We start from the raw sequence: 19,668 nt of genomic DNA, 5'->3' as shown, positions 1-19,668 counted from the left end.
TGGAGCTCAGAGCAAGCGGGAGCTTGTAAATTCAGCTCATGGTTCTGGCCTTTTAAGAGGAGCAGCTGGGTCTCCAGCAGCCTGTGGGTCACTCAGTCCCAATCCACAGTGATTTTTTAAAAATATATATATATATTTTATTGATTTTTTACAGAGAGGAAGGGAGAGGGACAGAGAGTCAGAAACATCGATGAGAGAGAAACATCGATCAGCTGCCTCTTGCACACCCCCCACTGGGGATATGCCCGCAACAAGGCATATGTCCTTGACCGGAATCGAACCCGAGACCCTTCAGTCCGCAGGCCGACGCTCTATCCACTGAGTCAAACCGGTCAGGGCTCCGCGGTGATTTTTACAGTCCGTAGTTCTTACAGCCCAATAGGGATTCCTTTCCCCAGCTCTGGGACCCTGGGCTGGGGGTCTGGTGTGGGGCTGGGACTCCTGGCTCCTCCAGGCGGCCTCCACAGAGGCCGTCTCCCTCCTGATTAAAAAAGCGGCACACCCGGGCGCCGGACCAGCCCGTTCTCCACCTCTGCACCTCCCACCAGTCTCAGTGTGCTTTCTTCACCTCTCTAGTTGTAGGACTTCCACTCAGCCCGCTTTCCTGTGGTTCTGGATGATAGTTGTTCTGTATTTTAGTTGTAGCTTTTTTGTTGTTGTTGTTTTTAAAATATATTTTATTGATTTTTTACAGAGAGGAAGGGAGAGGGATAGAGAGAAACATCGATCAGCTGCCTCCTGCACACCCCCTACTGGGGATATGCCCACAACCCAGGTACATGCCCTTGACCGGAATCGAACCTGGGACCCTTGAGTCCGAAGGCTGACGCTCTATCCACTGAGCGAACCCGGTCAGGGCTTTAGTTGTAGTTTTGATGTGGTTGTGGGAGGCAGCAAGTACAAGTGTTTACCTGTGCCGCCATCTTGGTTCTTCCCGCTGGTTGCTCTTCTGCAGCATTAACGCACCTCCATGTATCCAACTTGGGGAGGTGGCATAGCTGTGTTCCCTGTGTGGCCCCCGCATCCTCGCTGTGTTATTAAGGGTGCACGTGACCTCACGGTGGGTTCTCAGGGCTCGGAGCGAATTGCTGCTCCCAGTGCATGTTCTGCTGTAGTGATGCTGCCCCTGAACTTCCCAAGGGACCCAGCCCAGCCTCGTAGGCCATTTAATTTGAGTTGCATTAAGTCCATGAACGTTTCTGGCGGCAATTGACATCTTTATACACCACTGAGCTTTACAAACTAAGTGGGATATTCCGTCCTTGGGTTGTTTACGGAGTCTTCATGAAGTGTTCTTTTAATCATCGAGGCCTGAGGTACATATTTTTGAAGGTTTATTTCTAGTACTTTTTTATTGTCTAACATTTTGGATGGTATTTAAAAAAAAAATCTGTCCTGTTTATAGGATTTGGTTGACATATTACTTTGTTATCAGTTGATTCTAAATTTTGAGCGGGGACCTGACTCAAATTGTTAAAACTCTGTAACTTTTCTGGACATTGCTTGGGGCTTGATTGTTGGAAATTTAATGAAGTGCATGGTTGCCTTGTTTCCTGCAGAGCCTGTGAGTGTTGCCCCCTCCTTTGATACCCCCACCCCACCCCGGTAGGTTAGGAGCCCTGCTCACCCCTTCTCCATCATTGGCTTCCTCTACCCTTCCCTGGTAACCATCCTGGCCCCTGCGTCTCCCACAGCTGGTTCTCTGACCCTGTCCTGGTCCCATTTAGCAAATGCTCCAATCCTCTTAGGCCCCGCCAGCCTCCCCAGAATAGAAAGAATTAGATCCGATTTGGGGGCTTGGCGGGGGGAGGAGGGCACTCATGTGAATGGCTCTAGAGGGGAGTGCTGGCGGGGGGGAGGGGAAGACAGACCACCAGGATGTAATGAAGGCCTCTCCTGTTTATCTGATGCTAAAACCACGAAAACCACAACTCCATTCAGACCCCGGTACTGTCAGAGGGGCAGGAAGAAATTGAAATTTCCATCTTCCTCAGGAGAGGAAGCTGAGGTGGGGGAGTCCGTAGGGGCAGGAGGCAGGAGATGAGATTCAGGTTCACACCCTGGGCAGGGATCAGGGAGGGCGGTGCCCCTGGGGTCCCCCAAGCATCCAAGGACCATCAGCGAATGGAACCGGAATTAATGTTTTAATAAATGGAGATAGAGTTTGGCTTAGTCCTGACCAGCTGAGTAGAAAACGGCTGGATTGCCAGTAAGTGAAACCAGACCCCTCTCTTCCTCATCTTCTCAGTTCCATCTCAGCTCTTCCCCAGCAGGACCGGCACCCCTTCGGACCTTCTCCTGAATTCTCTCATCTCCTAGGAGGCTCCACCCACCTCTCCTCACAAGCCCAGCTGTTCCCTGACCATCCCCCATGAAAGCATCCAGACTGCCCCCTCAGCTCAGGATGGAAGAGGGTGGTGACTTGTTGAAGGCCGGTTTTTTTGTTTTGTTTTGTTTTTTTGTTTGTGTGTGTGTGTGTGTGTGTGTGTGTTTTACCAGGCACCATGGAAGGCCTGTTATAGATGCTGTATTATATGATGCTCACACCATTCTTAAAGGTAGCTATTATTCACCCCATTTTACAGAGTGAAAAACTGAGGCTATAAAACATTAAGCCATTTGTCAAAGCAACAAAGTAAGAGAGTTATTTAAACCCAAGGTTTTATGACTGCATGAGGTTTCCATTATATACACAGTCTGAAGGCAGGTCTTGGAACGTCCCCATATCTGGGTCTTCCAGGTTAGTGCCAGAGCAAGAATTTCCCTTTGTTTGCATACCCATAGCACAAATAATAATAATAATAATAATAATAATAATAATAATAAGATAAATTGTTGCACCATCAATCACATGGCTGTGGGTAGCCCCCACCTGGCCCCCTCCCACTGTGGCCCCAGTCCCCTGTCTGCCAGCAGCCGCTCCCACGTGCTGACAGCGCTGGCCCCGCTTGCACACACTGAAGGCGTGGTGTGATTGGGGCTGGTGCTGTCAGCAGGTGTGAGCAGCAGCTGCTGCCCCGATCACCCCTCAGGAGCAGGGGGAGGTGGAGAAGCCCTCATGGGCGATCAGGGTATGCAGCCACTGTTCACACCCACTGATGGCACAGAGCGAGTGGGGCCAGCACCGACAGCAGGTGCAAGTGCCGGGCGGGACTGTGGTGCGTGGGAGCAAATAATTTTCAGTAACCACCAGAGGCTTGCCCTGATGGCAGCAACAGGCGCCCCACCTTGGTCTGGCGCCCCCACTCACAGGCTCCACCATCCCACCCCAGCCAACGCCTGCCATGTTCCACACATGCCCCTTTGTGGTCAGTGCATGTCATAGCAACAGGTTATTCCGTTGTTCTGCCATTCAGTCTATTTGCATATTAGCCTTTTATTATATAGGATTTTATTGATTTCAGAGAGGAAGGGAGAAAAAGAGAGAGTAACATTAATGATGAGAGAGAATCCTTGACCAGCTGCCTCCTGCATGCCCCCTACTGAGGATCGAGCCCGCATCCTGGGCATGTGCCTTTGACTGGAATCAAACCTGCTACCCTTCAGTCCACAGGCCAATGCTCTATCCACTGAGCCAAACCAGCTAGGGCTGTCACCTGGAGTTTTAACATTCTGATGCCCCAGGCCAGGTAAGCCGTGTCTCTGGGAGTGGGCCAGTGTGTTTAAAGCTCCTAAGGGACCCTGACTGGTGTGGATTAGTGGTTAGAGCATTGGCCAAGCACTGAAGGGACACAGGTTGGATTCCCAGTCAAGGTCATGTACCTGGGTTGCATGTTCCACTGCCTGCCCCAGTTGGGGTGGATGTGGGAGGCAACCAGTCAATGTGTCTCTCACGCAGATGTTTCTCTCTCTTTGACCCTCACTTCTTTACACTCTCTAAAAATCAATGGAAAAAATATCCTCGGGTAAGGATTAACAACAACAAAAAGTTCCCAAGGGATTTTAAGGTGCAACTCTCAGTCAAATTTCTGCTGAGGAGTTGATGGACTCAGATAATATATTGCTGTCATTATTGAGACCAGACCTAGACTTTATTTCGTGAAAAGAAAATTCAAACTCACTGTATCTTATTCCACCTAAAAAAATCAAGTGCTATAAAAAGAAAGATTTTTTAAATGGTCACCATTGTTTTTATAGTAAATGAATACAGTATCTGCCCATAATTTTGCTTGTAAAAAAATAATTTTTAGCATTGTTTGATGCTGTACTTGAAATTCCTCTAAATAAAAGGCCTAACAGGAAATAACTCTAAACTAATGCCGTTTTTAAATTGTTGTCATAGTGAACAACTTGCAAGAGACACAGTTGGGTCAGATCAAAGATGGGGTTTATTCAGGGGCACCCGTAGGACTGGGAGAGACTGGGTGAGACGGGGTGTCCACATACCTGTTGTGATGCCTTCTGGCCAGCAGGGGGCACCAATACGCCACTGCTCCAGAGCGGAGACCTTGGGTGAGATGGGAGAGCTGTTCCACATTCAAGCGGGAGAAAAGCAGAGAAAAGACACGGGGGTGACATTATCCTAGTATTTGTTCCCAGCTAAAACCAAACAGCTGGGAAATGCTAATTTGGCAAGCATTTGGGTCCACGGCAGGTGGGAATTTAAGTTGGAACAGCCCCTCTGGAACACTGAGTAAACCCTGACGCACCCACAGCTTTATGGGCCCGCAGTTCCAGTCCTGGGCGCCTACCCAACAGAAATGCTCACCAAGAGACACACAAGAAGGCACATTCAAACGCGCATTACGGATTATCAGCCCAAACCAGAAACTTCCCAGGTGCCCATGAAGGATGTAATGAACCAAGTAAATTTCGGTACAATCACCCAATAAAATACCCTATGTGAGCACAAAACAGTTAAGATGGTGAGATGTACCATCTTAACAAACTGTAAATGCACAATACGGTATCGTTAACTAAGGGTACAGCGTGGGTACACTTCTGCAGCGGTCTCTAGAAGTTTTCATCTTGTATAACTGGAACTTTGTACCTTTTGAACAGCAACTCCCATTATCCCTCCCCCAGCCCTTGGCAACCACCATTCGACTCTCTTTCCTTGCGTTTGGCTTTCAGGTTCCTCGCCTAAGTGAAGCCATGCGCTATTTGTCCTTCTGTCTGGCTTATTTCACTCAGCACAGTGGCCTCCAGCTTCATCCATGTTGTCGCAATGAGCAGAATTTCTTTCCCGAACGCTGGATAATCCTCCATTGCTGCAGAGATCACATTGCCTTTGCCCATTCATTGTCGAACGTGTTCCGGGATAGAGCACATGTTAGGCCACAGCAGTGTTTTAAACAGGGGAAAACTTGGGAGGGAAGGAACCCAGATTCATCCCCAGGAGAAGGGGTCACGAAAATATGTCTCAAGGCTAAATATTAAACCAGTTATATAAGCAACATGGGTGAAAACCACATATAAAATACTGATTTCAAATGTTAGTTGATGAATGCATTATACAGCGTGCCATTTATCTAAGATCTAAAAGCCTCCATAGATACCACATATTGTTTATGGTCAAACACCACATAGTAAGAGAATAGTGTGAGGTGAGGAATTATACACTGCAAGGTCATGATAATAATAACCAATTGGGAAGATACCTAACTTCTGTCATTTAATTTTTTATTTTTATAAAAAAAAATTTGGCATAGCTTTGGGTAATATTTGTGTTCTGTATGTATTAAATATTTTTTAAAAAGCTGGGATGCCATGCAGTGAATTATAGGTATCCTGGTAATTTTTTTAGTTTTATTTTTTATTGATTTCAGAGCAGAAGGGAGAGGGAGCGAGAGAAACATCAATGATGAGAATCATTGATCAGCTGCTTCCTGCACGGCCCCTACTGGGAATTGAGCCCAAAACCTGGGCATGTGCCCTGACCGGGAATCAACGGTGACCTCCTGGTTTATAGGTTGTCGCTCAACCACTGAGCCACACTGACTGGACTACCCTAGTAATTTTTAACAGTCAAGTCGCCAAAGTTCAGAAATCTGATGATTCAAAGCTCCAGGATGAAGTAACAGGTTTTATGCAATTGCCAGCAGTCATTCACATGTACACAGGCAGGAGGACAAATATTTATCTCCGTGAGCTCTAGACATCGTTGAACATTATTCCCATGGGAACAGCTCTGGAGGGAGGCCCGCCATCTTCTCCCGGAATATCCTGTCGAAGACTTCAGCTTGGGCCACTGTGAAGTGATTTTTCCAGTCTCCAGAAATGCCTGGAAAACATAGAATAGAGATTCATATCAGATGGAGGGGCAGGTCCCAAGGCCCCAAGACATCTCCTTCTCGACCTATCCCTCTCTCCCCTTGACATGGAAATTGCAGCTAATATAGCAGAAAGGCCAGTGGGTCATGGTGGGCCTTTGACTGCCGGCAGTCTTACCCATTTACACGGTCACCTCGTCTGGAAACTATTTCCTACCTTCTCCTCTCTCCCAACCTACCATGTACACAATTCATCAGTGATACATGCAGCTCTGTGTTCTGATGCAGCTAGAAGCGCGACACTTCTCACCACTTCTCTTGCTACCACCTTGGCCCCAGCCAACCTCATTTCTCACCTGGATTATTGTATTAGACTTCTAATTAGTCTCTCTGTTTTGAGTCTGTCTCCTTTATAAGCTTTCCTCAGCACATCAGCTACCTAGATTCCTAGAGAAACAAGATGACCTGATTCCAGATCATGTCACTTCCTGCTCCACTTCTCCAAGGACTTGAGGTTTCACTCAGTGAATGTGCTTATGGCTTCCACGGGGCTTCTGGTGATTTGGTCCCCTCTCAGTTCTCTGACTCCATCTCTTTTTTTAAAATATATTTTTATTGATTTCAGAGACGAAGGGAGAGGTAGAGAGAGATAGAAACATCAATGATGAGAATCACTGATAGGCTGCCTCCTGCACACCCCCTACTGGGGATCGAGCCCACAACCGGGCATGTGCCCTTCACCAGAATTGAACCCAGGACCCTTCAGTCCACAGGCCCAGGCTCTATCCACTGAGCCAAACTGGCTAGGGCTGACTCCGCCTCTTAAGGCCATCCGCTTGCTTACTCAGCTCCATCATGTTGAGTCTTCTCATTCTGCCATAAACATGCTAGACATCCCCCCTTCTCAGACTATTTGAAGCAAAAGATTTTGACATCAGAAGCCATGCTCTTAATTTATTATTATATTATTTTTATATCATATAAATTAATACTTTGATGTTATATTAATATCTTAACTACATTAATACATTGATTAAATTAATATACAACAGAATAATATATAATCATATATAAAATAGTAATATATATTATATACTTATATGCATAGAAATCATATAACAGAATGTCTAACAAATAATTGGTACTCTATAAACATCTGCTGTTACTCTTGCGTTCATCACCTTCATTACTAGAACAATTTTTATTATACTAGATTCTTATCCTCCATATCACAGCTGACTTTGAGTGAGCCAGATTAAGCACTTGAGGAACCAGAATCTCTGTAAATTCAATATGGCTACCCTGTTTGCAGCATCAGATCGAGAGAATGTTTCTGTGCAGGTGAACCTGTGGAACCAAACATGTGGTCTGCTTCCCAAATACAATGGTATGGTCCTGGCTGGGTAGCTCAGTTGGTTAGAGCATTGTCCCGATTCGCCAAGGTACGGGTTGGATCCCTGGTCAGGGCACATACAAGAATCAAGCAATGGCCCTGGCCGGTGTGTCTCAGTTGGTTGGGCATCGTCCTGTGCACCAAAAGGTTGCCAGTTTGATTTCTGGTCAGGGCACATGTCTCCTTTATAAGCTGGGATGGAGGCATGGTCCCTAGTGGGTGCATGCGGGAGGCAGCCGATCAATGTTTCTCTCTCTCTCTCTCTCTCTCTCTCTCTCTCTCTCTCTCTCTCTCCCTCACCTGTCCTCTTTCTCTAAAAATCAATTTTAAAATCTTTTCAAAAACATCAACCAATGAATGCATAAATAAGTGGAAAAACAAATCAATGTTTCTCCCTCTCCCTTTCACTCTCTCTAAAAGCAATAAATAAACATTTTAAAAATTACAATAGGCCCTGAGAGGTGTGGCTCAGTCGGTTGGAGTGTTGACCCAGACACCAAAAGGTTTTGGACTCTATTCCCAGTCAGGACACATACGTAGGTTTTGGGTCCAATTCCCCAGTTGGGGCACATACCAAAGGCAACCAATCAGTATTCTCTCTCATATCATTGTTTCTCTCTCCCTTCTCCTCTCTCTAAAACAGCGGTTCTCAACCTGTGGGTCGTGACCCCTTTGGGGATCGAATGGCCCTTTCACAGGGATCACCTAAGACCATCGGAAAACACATATATAATTACATATTGTTTTTGTGATTAGTCACTATGCTTTAATTATGTTCAATTTGTAACAATGAAAATACATCCTGCATATCAGATATTTACATTATGATTCATAACAGTAGCAAAATTACAGTTATGAAGTAGCAACGAAAATAATTTTATGGTTGGGGGTCACCACAACATGAACTAACTGTATTAAAGGGTCGCAGCATTAGGAAGGTTGAGAAACACTGCTCTAGATTGTAAGGATGGAGAATCAGCCTCTTTGTCTTGATGCTCTGGCCTCCTGGCCCACTGGGGTGGTGGCCCCCAACCCTTCTGCCCTGGGTGGTGGCCCCACCTATTCAAAGTCTTTTGAAGCATTTAATTTCTTTCTTCCATGGATCATCCTGGATATACTTGAACTGTAGGGCTCTGGGAAAATGGGCTCCTCCTCTTCTATGCAGTGGACATACTTCACTCATCTTTAGCCCAAAGATATGAACACGATTAATCATTCCCCACAGGGTCTGATCGCAAGACAGGCTCTCAGCAAAGAGAAAAGTCTCTCCTCTCTTGTCTTTCTTCTCTCCAGCTGAGTCACTGTTTATACATTTCATTGTTCAGAATCGTTCTCCGTGCTAACTCAGCCATGGGGTGGCACCATGACCAACCCCACTCCTGTCCTCACTTCCCAGGACAACCACAGCTGGCAGGTTGGCAGGCATGGAGAATTCACCTGGGCACCACTAGCAGAGTGGATATCCCCCACACCAAATTCGTAGAAGGGAGAATCTGAATGACCTGCCTAAGTCAGATGACCATTCCAGGTCTAATCAACTTCCTCCAGGTGTCTGCAGCCCACATCAGTACTCTGATAAGAGCATGTGAGAAGTTCTCTGGGTGATGAACAGTTAAGGTTGATAAGTTCAAACACTCCCTAGTCCCAGCTGCTAGTGTCCTGCTGGAAGCACAAGAGTGCCCTCTACATGTTCTGATACCTTCTGAAGTCGGACCATTTGCTTTTACCTTTTCTCATAAGTGACCCATTCTTATCCTCTATAAGCCAACCACGCAGGAGAGTGTAATTGGACATCTTGTTTTCTTTCATGACCTGGAAGGAGCTATGCTTGAGGAGTGAGTTCAGTTCTTCTGGTTCTAATTTCTTGCCCAGGAAGCAGCAGATCTTCTGTACAACACTTCTTGTGTCCTAGAAGAAGGAAGAGCAAAAGAGAGGGTATGAAAAACAAAGGGCATAGACAGGAGATGAGAAGGAGGGAATGAATGGCAGAATGAGGAGCAGGAGAAGGAGGAGGGAGAGGAAGAGAGGAGCAGCACAGAAATGAGAAGTGGTGAGTTGAATGTGACCAGGATGAAGAAAGGGGAGAAGGTGAAAAGAAAGAGCAAATGTTTTTTTATTGAGATGAGAGAGAGAGGGAGGTTGTGGGTTCAGTCCCCAGTTGGGGTGCGTGTGGGAGGCAACCAATCCATGTTTCTCTTTCTCCCCCTTCCTTTTTCTCTAAAATCAATGCAAAGAACACATGAAAAGTAGAGCACGGCGCTTGGGGGTGCCGACCAGAAGTGGGACGATGGAGACCAGGGAGCTTCTTTCACTCCTGAGGACCCTTCACAAGGCTAAACTTCGACTGAGAAGGTGGACTCGAGACACAGAGGAGTGGATGGAAGCTAGAGGGAGTGACAATGTGATGAGACTGTGTGCTAACCACAGGAGCAATAGTTACCTGTTTTAGCTCTTCGTAACTCACTATCAAAACGTTCTCCTGCCCTCTCAAGGACATCCAGCCACGGGTGTGGTCAAACCACGATCCAAACGCCACTGTGCAGGGGAGGCAGAGAGAGCTGTGGGTTACAGACTGTGATAGCAGGGGCCCACCTGTCATGTTCAGTCTTGTGGGCACACTTGCTCCCACCGTGTCCGGCACATAACTATTTGCTGAATGAATGAGTGTAGAGATGGGAAATTATTATCCAACATCAGGCATTTACCTTGTATGAGCCTGGGTCATTGAGAGCAGACTCTGTACCCAGTTTTCCTATTTAAAAAATTTTTTGGGAATTGATTTTAGAGAGAGAGAGGAAAGGAGGGAGAGAGAGATCTGTTGCTCCACTTATTCGTGTACTCATTGGTTGATTCTTTTTTTTTAATGTATTTTATTGATTTTTTACAGAGAGGAGGGAAGAGGGATAGAGTTAGAAACATTGATGAGAGAGAAAATCGATCAGCTGCCTCTTGCACGCCCCCTACTGGGGATGTGCCCTCAACCAAGGTACATGCCCTTGACCAGAATCGAACCTGGGACCCTTCAGTTCGCAGGCCGACGCTCTATCCGCTGAGCCAAACCGGTTAGGGCGATTCTTTTTTTTTTTTTTTTTAATGTTTTTTTTATTGATATGAGAGAGAGAGGGAGAAAGAGAGAGCATTGATTGGCTGCCTCCTGCACGCCCCCTACTGGGCATCAAGCCTGCAACCATGGCATGTGCCTTGACCTGGAATTGAACCAGCAACCTCTTGGTGCACAGACAACACTCAGCCAACTGAGCCACACTGGCCAGGACTCATTGGTTGATTCTTGTATGTGCCTGGACCAGGGATAGAACCCACAACTTTGGTGAATCAGGATAATGCTCCAACCAACTGAGCTACCTGGCCAGGACTGTACTGAATTTTCTTTTTCACTAATCATCACCTGAGAATTGATTTTTAGAGTGGTAGTGGGTTTGGGAGGGAGAAGACAGGAAGAGAGAGAAAGAGAGAGAGAGACAGACAGAGAGAGAGAGAGAGAGAGAGAGAGAGAGAGAGAGAGAGAGAGAGAGGTGTTGTTCCATTTATTTATGCTTTCATTCATTGCTTTTTGTATGTGTCCAGTCTGGGGATTGAACCCACAACTTTGGTGTATCGGGGGGATGTTCCAACCAACTGAGTTACCAACCAAGGCTGTACCCAATTTCCAAGGGTCTCTAAGAAGACCTTGTCAGAGCCATACAAGAATGGTATTCTTGCTGCCCCAAATCTGTTCACCATTTAGAATTTTGGGTTGTCTTCTTGCTATCCTTGTTGCTGTTGTAATTACTGTTCCTTTGGAAATTATCTGCCTTTCCTCTGGTTTAAGATTTTCTTTCCTTTTTCCCACTGCAGCTTTCCTAGAGACCAGGTGAAGAACAACTCGTCATAAGTCTTTGTGCAGCTTGGCGTGGTTCTTCAACCTGAGACTTCACCGATGCAGGAAGTCCTCAGGCACATCTCCTTGAAAACTGCCTTTCCCTGTATTTTATATTATCTTCCCAGGAAGTAAATCTTCTCACTCCACCCTCTATATCTTAACTATTTTATGCTTTTTAATGGCTGCCTACCATACCTAACCCCTTCTTGACCCCAAAGTGTACTGGGGAATTATCAACTGAGAATTCTACTCAGTTAATCTATCACTTAAAAATGAGCGTAGCTCTGGCCGGTGTGGCTCAGTTGGTTGAGTGTCATCCCATGCACTGAGAGGTCGCCAGTTCAGTTCCCCAGGTTGTGGGCTTGATCACTGGTTGGGGGATGCAAGAGGAAGCTGATCAATGTTACTCTCTCACATCGATGTTTCTCTACCTCTCTCTCCCTTTCCCTTCCTCCCTCTCTATAAAATCAATAATAAAAACATTTTTAAAAATCTTTAACAAAATATTATCAACTTGCATATAAGAGTATATTGAGAGAATTATACACTATGGGATACACTGTTATTCAATATTGTCCCAGAGCTCTGGCCAATGAGGTAAAAGAAAAAAAGTAAAGACAATACATAGGTATTAGAAATTAAGATAATAGTCATTGCTTAAAGGTTACATTTATGCTTCCTAGAGAACCAAAGTTAGAATTAAGAATAGAGTTCATTCAGATTGGTGAATCTTCAATCAACATTTAAAGTCAGTTACATCCCCCCCAAATCAGGTACAAACAACTGGAAAATCCTATATAATAAAAGGCTAGACGCCCTGCCTCGGAGCCTTGAGGGCCGCAATCGGGCACTTCCTTGGCCCCAGCTGGAGAGAAAAAAATAAATGCAAATCGACCACTCGCTATGATGCGCACTGACCACCAGGGGGCAGACCCTCAGTGCAGGAGCTGCCCCCTGGTGGTCAGTGCGCTCCCACAGGGGAAGCACCTCTCAGCCAGAAGCCAGGCTCATGGCTGGCGAGTGCAGTGGCAGTGGTGGGAGCCTCTTCCCCCTCCGCAACAGTGCTAAGGATTGAGGTCTGAGGGCTTAGGCCTGCTCCCTGTGGGCTCCCAGACTGCGAGAGGGTGCAGGCTGGGCTGAGGGACCCCCCTATACACACACACACACACACACCTGAGTGCACAAATCTTGTGCACCAGGCCTCTAGTGTAATATAAAGATGTCATGATCTAAGAAGAAATGAAATGCATCCAAAAAAGAATCGAGGCTCACTCTCCCCCACCCAGGAGCATGCCTGTGCCTTTCCCTTCCCCTCTCCCCTTCTTCTTCCCCCACAGGCCTGCATCAGTTCAGGGTCCCCAGGAGACTTGCAACCAGGGCAGCAATGGGCTCCTCCCAGGCTAACCCCCTGAATCTGTCCCCAAGGCCCCTTTTCTCTGGCTTGCCCCATTGGGTTCACTTGGCCTTTTTGTCTGAAAGAGTAGCCTGAAGCAAAGCAGGAGAGTTCAGCCAGGATCAGCTCAACAAGAAATAGGACTGTGGATTTGCAACAGCATGGATGGAACTGGAGAGCATTATGCTAAGTGCAATAAGCCAGTCGGAGAAAGATAAATATCACATGATCTCATATGTGGGATATAATGATCAACATCATTTGATGAACAAGAATAGATCCAGAGACAAATGGTGGTGGGGGGGGCAGTTAGAGAGCAGCCAAAGGACTTGTATGCATGCATACTAGCATAACCAATGGACACAGACACTGGGGCGGTGGGGGCTTGCCCGGGGTGGGAATGGCTGGGGAAGGGGGGGGGGGTCAATTGGGGGAAAAGGAGACATATGTAAAACTTTAGACCAAAAAAAAGAAAGAAATACGACTGTGGGCTTTGAAATTGACCTTTATGCCGAGGGCAAACACTTCAGGGACTGTGTACTTGTCCACACGTAACAGGTGATTGCAACATAGCCTAGAAAGACTAAAGGGCATGTAGACAAGGACACCGCCACGTCTGTTATGTTAATCTAGGTGGGGAGTAATAGTGAAAGGGATAGCAAATAAATACTCATTATTTAGGAAGGCGTATCAGCTGCTTGCTGTGTAGCAAGCACCACTGGAGGACCTGGGGTCAAGAATGAACAACCCCAAGAGCTCACATTTCAGTCGGGGAGACAGGCGGAACAAACAAAGAGTCAGAATACATACTCATCGGTGATGAGTACTAAGGGGGGGAAGATAATACTATAGAGATGGGGAGGGAGGCAATTTTATATTGTGTTGAAAAGGGAGATTTTTCTAAATACAGAGGCATTTTAGCAGAGACCAGGATGAAGACATCACTCAAGGTTGTGGGATTTAGATAAAGGAAAGAGGTGAGGGACCTGGGGAAGTGGAGGGGGGAAAAGATGACACTTGGGGATGTCAAATTCATGCCCTTGGATGAGGGATGGTTCTATCCTATATAATAAAAGGCTAATATGCAAATCGACCAAACAGCAGAATAACCGGTCGCTATGATGCACACTGACCACCAGGAGGCAGACACTCAACGCAGGAGCTGCCCCCTGGTGGTCAGTGCGCTCCCACAGGGAGAGCGCCGCTCAGCCAGAAGCCCTGAGCCGGGCTCAAGGCTGGCGAGTGCAGCGGCGGTGGCGGGAGCCTCTCCTGCCTCTGCAGCAGCGCTAAGGATGTCCAATGTCCAACTGATGGCTTAGGACATCCTCCAAGGGCTTCCAGATTGCAAGAGGGTAAAGGCCGGGCTGAGGGACCTGCCCCCAAGTGCACGAATTTCGTGCAGTGGGCCTCTAGTTTATTTAATGAGATAAATACGCAGTAGGAGCCATTGGGGGCAATGCGTTCCATCTTGGACATATTGAATTCGAGGTTCCTGTGGTTCTCCAGGTAGATGTCCGTAGGCTTTAAAGAAACAGGTCTAAAGCCAGGGAGACATGTCACTGCTGAACTATGGGGCTCATCATATAGTTTTGGGGGAAAGTGAAAAATTTCAATGATTTGAGAAAGCCTAGAGACTCTGCGTAATGAAAAGGATGGAGATCCGAGCGTGACACATACACCTTTGCGACCAAAAGGACAAGAGGATAAAGGGAGCTTGATAAGGATGATCTGGAAAAACGGTGGCAAGTCAGGCTTGTGTTGTTCAGCAGCCCAATGAAAAGCTGACTCTTCAAAAGCAACACGTGGGAAGAGAGAGAAGAAGCTAAGTGCTCAGTGTTAGTATCAGGCAGCTGGGGTGTGGTGAGGGGCAAGCTGAAAGGCCGGCTGGGGCTCTGATCGGAGAGAGGCCATGGATTTAGAAGCCTTGGGTTCCAATGGTGATGGGCCCTGTCCCCCGGGGGAGTGGGATGTGGAGCAGCAGGTGGGCTATGCGATGGGGTCTGACAAAGGACCCTGACAAACCCGCAGCTGCCATATTTTACATATTTTCACTCACCGTGTCCTTGGGTGAACCATTCGAAATACTGTTCCAGGGACTCTGGTCTCTTCACGAACTTGGAAATAATCCAGAAAAAGTAACCAGACACGAGAATATCTCTGGGATTTCGGATGAGATAAATCACCTGGAAGAGAAAAGTGGGACGATGAAAGTTTCCCATCCTTCCTCATCTTCACAAAAACAGAGAACAAAAAGCCAGTTCCTAGGAAATGCCTATTAAATGTCAATGGGTTCTTTATTTTATTTTTTTGCTAATCCTCACTTGAGGTGGTTTTTCCATTGATTTTTAGAAAGAGTGGGAGGGAAAGGGAGAGACAGAAAGAGAGAAATGTTGATGTGTGAGAGCCACGTCAATTGGTTGCCTCGCACACATGCCCCAACCAAGGACAGGGATCAAGCCTGCAATGGAGGTACATGCCCTTGACTGGGATTAAATCTGCAACCCTTCAGTGATTGGCTCTAACCACTGAGCAAACTAGCTAAGGCTCAATGGGTTCTTTTAAAAATATATATTTTTATTGTTTCCAGATAGGAAGGGAGAGGGAGAAATAGAAACATTAATGATGAGAGAGAATCGTTGACCAGCTGCCTCCTGCACGCCCCCTACTGGGGATCGAACCTGCAACCTGGGCACATGCCCTGCCCAGGAATCAAACTGTGACCTCCTGGTTCATAGGTTGACTGATGCTCAACCACTGAGCCACACTGGCTAAGGCTCAATGGATTCTTTTAATAAGTTAGCTATTGCATTCATTAGTCAAATACATATTTTAAAGTTCCCGGGATAATATCAAGAATATAACAATGGAAGAAGACAGCATCGTCCCTTCCGTCTGGGACATTATGTCTATGCATGTTGGGAAGCAACCAGAGGCTTTGGAAGGTGAGCAGAATTATATTTACTTTCTATAGTTTAAAGATTATTAATAGGAGGGAGGACTAAGAAATCATGCTACATTCACCAATACTCAGCAGATGTTTGTATGGTCTAAGTGTATGTAAGTGACTTTGGAGGATGAGCAAACGAATCTATAGAGTTAGAGTCAGCAGGTGGTCGCCGCTGTGGGTGAGCATTGACTGGGAAGCGCATGAGGGAATTTTTTTGGGGGGGGGAAGTAAAAATATGCCACATCTGGATCTGAGAGGCAGTTACGCAGTTGTGTGCATAGGCAAGGATTCAACAAGCTGATACTCCATGTTGGTACACAGACAGGCACAAAGGTGCAAGAATCCGGATTCAGCACCAACTTTCTTTGTGACGTGATTCCAGGCCCCAGCTCTCTCTAGGCCTCAGCTTCCCCACACGGGGATTTAACAAACACCGAGAAATCACAATGTGAATATGCTTAACACCATTTATAATAATAGGTGTGTCATAAACAAGCTTGAGAAGTGACAAGTTAAAAAGAAAAAAAACACTTCATTTTCTTTCTCCAATTGCCTATTGAAGGACACTTGGGTTGCTCCATGTCTTGGCTATCCTATATAATAAAAAGCTAATATGCAAATCAAACGAGCGGCGGAACGACCGGTTGCTATGATGCACATTGACCACCAGGTGGCAGACACTCAACGCAGGAGCTGCCCCCTGGTGATCAGTGTGCTCCCACAGGGGGAATGCCTCTCAGCCAGAGGCCAGGTTCACCACTGGCGAGTGCAGCGGCGGTGGCAGGAGCCTCTCCTGCCTCCGTGGCAGCGCTAAGGATGTCCTAAGCCAGTAGTCAGACATCCCCTGAAGGCTTCCGGACTGCGAGAGGGTGCAGGCCAGGCTGAAGGACCCTGCCCCTGAGTGCACGATTTCGTGCACTGGGCCTCTAGTTGTAAATAATGCTACAATGAACACAGGGATGCATATGCCTTTTCAAATTAGTGTTTTAGATTTCTTTGAGGATGTAAAGTAGAGCAAAGGGAATATCGTCAGTGATATTGTGGTAATATGTCTGGTGCCAGGTGGGTACTAGACTTAGTGGGGACCACTGCATAAGTTACACAAATGTCTAACCACTATGCTGTGCACCTGAAACTATTGACTAGCAACTGTAATTGAAAAATAAATTTTTTTTAAAAGATTCATGGTGCTGTCACACATTGTGAACTCTCCGAGAGAAGAGAACATTATGCTAAGCTTCGCCATCGAATTTCAGCATAAAACATATTTTTAAGTCACAAACCAATGAGCACCTTCCAGGAAGGGGTGTTTCTAAAAGTCATCTGAGCTATGCCAGGTCCTGGATTTCCACATCCCTTCTGGGGATCATCGGTTAGCCCATGAGAGATTCGTGTGGCTGCTACACCCAATAGACAGCTAGACATAGGAAGACACAGCAGTTAATAAAACAATCATGATGCCCGAGCATTCAACCCAGACTTAGCCTTGAATTATGAATTTCCCGCCTCTCTACCCGCCGAACTCAGTGTCTGCTGCTTCTACCTGAGTGGCAGGAGGCAGTTTTTTAATTAAGATCGGCTAATTATTTTTTAGAGCAACAAAAGGGGAGTCGTCTAGTATGGAACACAGTTATAAATTCCGCTTGGGTTTAAAACGTGGTTTTCTGAGATCCTGGCATCACCATTTCGCTTTGCCTCTGGCGCAAGTATGGACCGTGGCCTCGCCAAAGGTGCACTCTCGGCCCCACCCCAGACCTACTGGGTGGCGTGGCCACTCCGCCAGGTCTCCAGGTGATTCCCAGGCACGTGGGAGTTGGAAAAGCAGGAATCAACATAGCTCGACCATTGTGCACTGACCTTGGTCTTGGACTTGAAGATAGACTTGGGGAAGAGGTGGATGGGGACATGGGAGGTGATGAGGCGTGGGCCTTCCTTATCCTTTAGGATCTGATACCCATGCGTGTTCTCTACCCAGGGAGAGCGTTCCCAGATAGGCACAGATTGGACCCACCTGGGGTCTCCCTTGGAGTATATCAGGCAGAGGATTTCAACCAACCAGTTCGTTCCTGGATAAAGAAGGAAAAAGGATGGGCACTCATTCTTACCATCTGACTTTTGAAAACAGTGTGATAAACTGCACCCTCTTACCCACTTTCTGTTTTAAAATTTTATTTATTGATTGAATTTAGAGAGAAGAAAAAGGAGAAAGAGAAAGAAGGAGAAGGAGAAGGAGAAGGAGAAGGAGAAGAAGAAGAAAGAGGAGGAGGAGGAGAAAGAGGGAGAGAGAGAGAGAGAGAGAGAGAGAGAGAGAGAGAGAGAGAGAGAGAGAGAGAGAAACATTGATGTGAGAGAGTTGCCTCCGGCACTCGCTCCAACTGGGGCCAGGATCAAACCTGCAACCAAGATACGTGCCCTTGACCAAGAATCAAACCTGAGAGCCTTCGGTGCTTGAGCTGATGCCCTCACCACTGAGCAACACCAGCCAGGGCCCCTTTCCTTCTATTTTTTCCTTAAGGACTCACTGGTCATCGCCTCCACTTCTCCATACAAGCACCCGAATCTGCTCTAGGATGCGTTCCTATGGGTTCCCCTAAGGGCTTCCATTACCCCCTCCAAACACTCATCTTCCTGTGTAACAGCCTGGCCACCTCCTCTTCTCTGGATATCGTTGGCATCCGGGCACAGCTCTATGCCCCCACAGCCTTGTCATTGGCTGGCAAAGAGAAAGCTCTCCATGCCCTTAGTGAACGGCGGAGGGACATAGGCCCAGCCTGCCTCAGTGTCTGGTCCGGCTTCCTTACCTGATTTGGGGAAAGACACTGTTAAGACATCTTCATCCTTGAACACAAAATCCTGCATTGCTCTCAGGTGTTCAGGGGTGCAGTCCACCACAGGGAAAGGGATCCCTTCAAACCACACATACCCGTCTGCCATCACCGCGAGCTCTCTGTACCTGCTGTGAGAGCTCCGGCCGTAGCCACCCGCGGTGAGAGGCGGTGGCAGCTGTCGCCAGGTCCCCTTTTATAGTAAAGGCAGAGCAATCATTAACCGCTCCAGTGTGTGGAGGAGCTGCCTGCTGACAGGGAGACGTAGATATCGTAACGAATAGATGACCACACGGTTGAGGATATTGAGCAACCGTGAAGTCATTCGGAGCACACTATTGGGTAATCTGAGTTTGAATTCTTGGGAGAGGACCAGGAATGCAACAACGAGAGCTCAAGGGATGTAGAAACGTGGGTGGATTACAAATGTGTTGAGCTCAGTTGGTTGGAGCTGTAGTGTGTGGGCTCCTGACTTCGTGCGGGAAAGATTACACGACAGGAGTCCAGGTGGTTGTCCACGTTTACTAAATAAAGCCAGGACTGTGACACAAGGAAGGGCCAAGGGTGGGAGCAACGGGAGAGACTGGAGGGGGCTGCTTTGGCTCTAGGAACTTCACGGGAAAGAAGGGAGCCACGGTGGGGCGGCTGTCAGCTCGGAGAGTCAGAGAAAAGGGAGCTTTGGGGACAGGTTCAGGGGATTAACCCAGGATGCGCTGCTGCTGCCCGTTGCTCTCCTGGTTGCAAGGCTCGTGGGGTCCCTTAGAGTTGAGGAGATGCGTGCCTGTGGGGGAAGGAGAGGAGAAGGGAAAGTGAGGGTGTGCTCAAAGGAGGGCCCAGGGGAGTCCCAGGGGAAGATCTCACTGGTTCTTAACTCAGGCTCAGCTGCCCTCACTCTTCCTTCGATTCCTTTTTTTCTCTAAAATTCCAAACATTACCCAGCCGGCGTGGCTCAGTGGTTGAGTGTTGACCTATGAACCAGGAGGTCATGGTTCCATTCCCACTCAGGGCACATGCCCGG

At 47.2% G+C, this 19,668-nt stretch overlaps 1 protein-coding gene across 1 annotated transcript; it reads right to left on the bottom strand.

Annotated features, from left to right (window-relative positions):
- Positions 1–5,614: 5,614 nt before the first annotated feature.
- On the bottom strand, positions 5,615–19,222 carry SULT2A1 (sulfotransferase family 2A member 1). The gene is made up of 6 exons (XM_059665988.1): positions 18,627–19,222; positions 17,683–17,891; positions 14,935–15,061; positions 10,046–10,140; positions 9,333–9,513; positions 5,615–6,223 (listed from the first exon to the last, which is right to left on the bottom strand). Exons 1-6 carry the CDS (start codon positions 18,757–18,759, stop codon positions 6,111–6,113), a joined length of 858 nt encoding a protein of 285 aa, XP_059521971.1. The 5' UTR covers positions 18,760–19,222; the 3' UTR covers positions 5,615–6,110.
- Positions 19,223–19,668: the final 446 nt, after the last annotated feature.

This window comes from Myotis daubentonii, chromosome 15, assembly GCF_963259705.1.
Source record: "Myotis daubentonii chromosome 15, mMyoDau2.1, whole genome shotgun sequence".
NCBI lineage: Eukaryota > Metazoa > Chordata > Mammalia > Chiroptera > Vespertilionidae > Myotis > Myotis daubentonii.
This window is presented reverse-complemented; position numbering and strand designations above follow the sequence as displayed.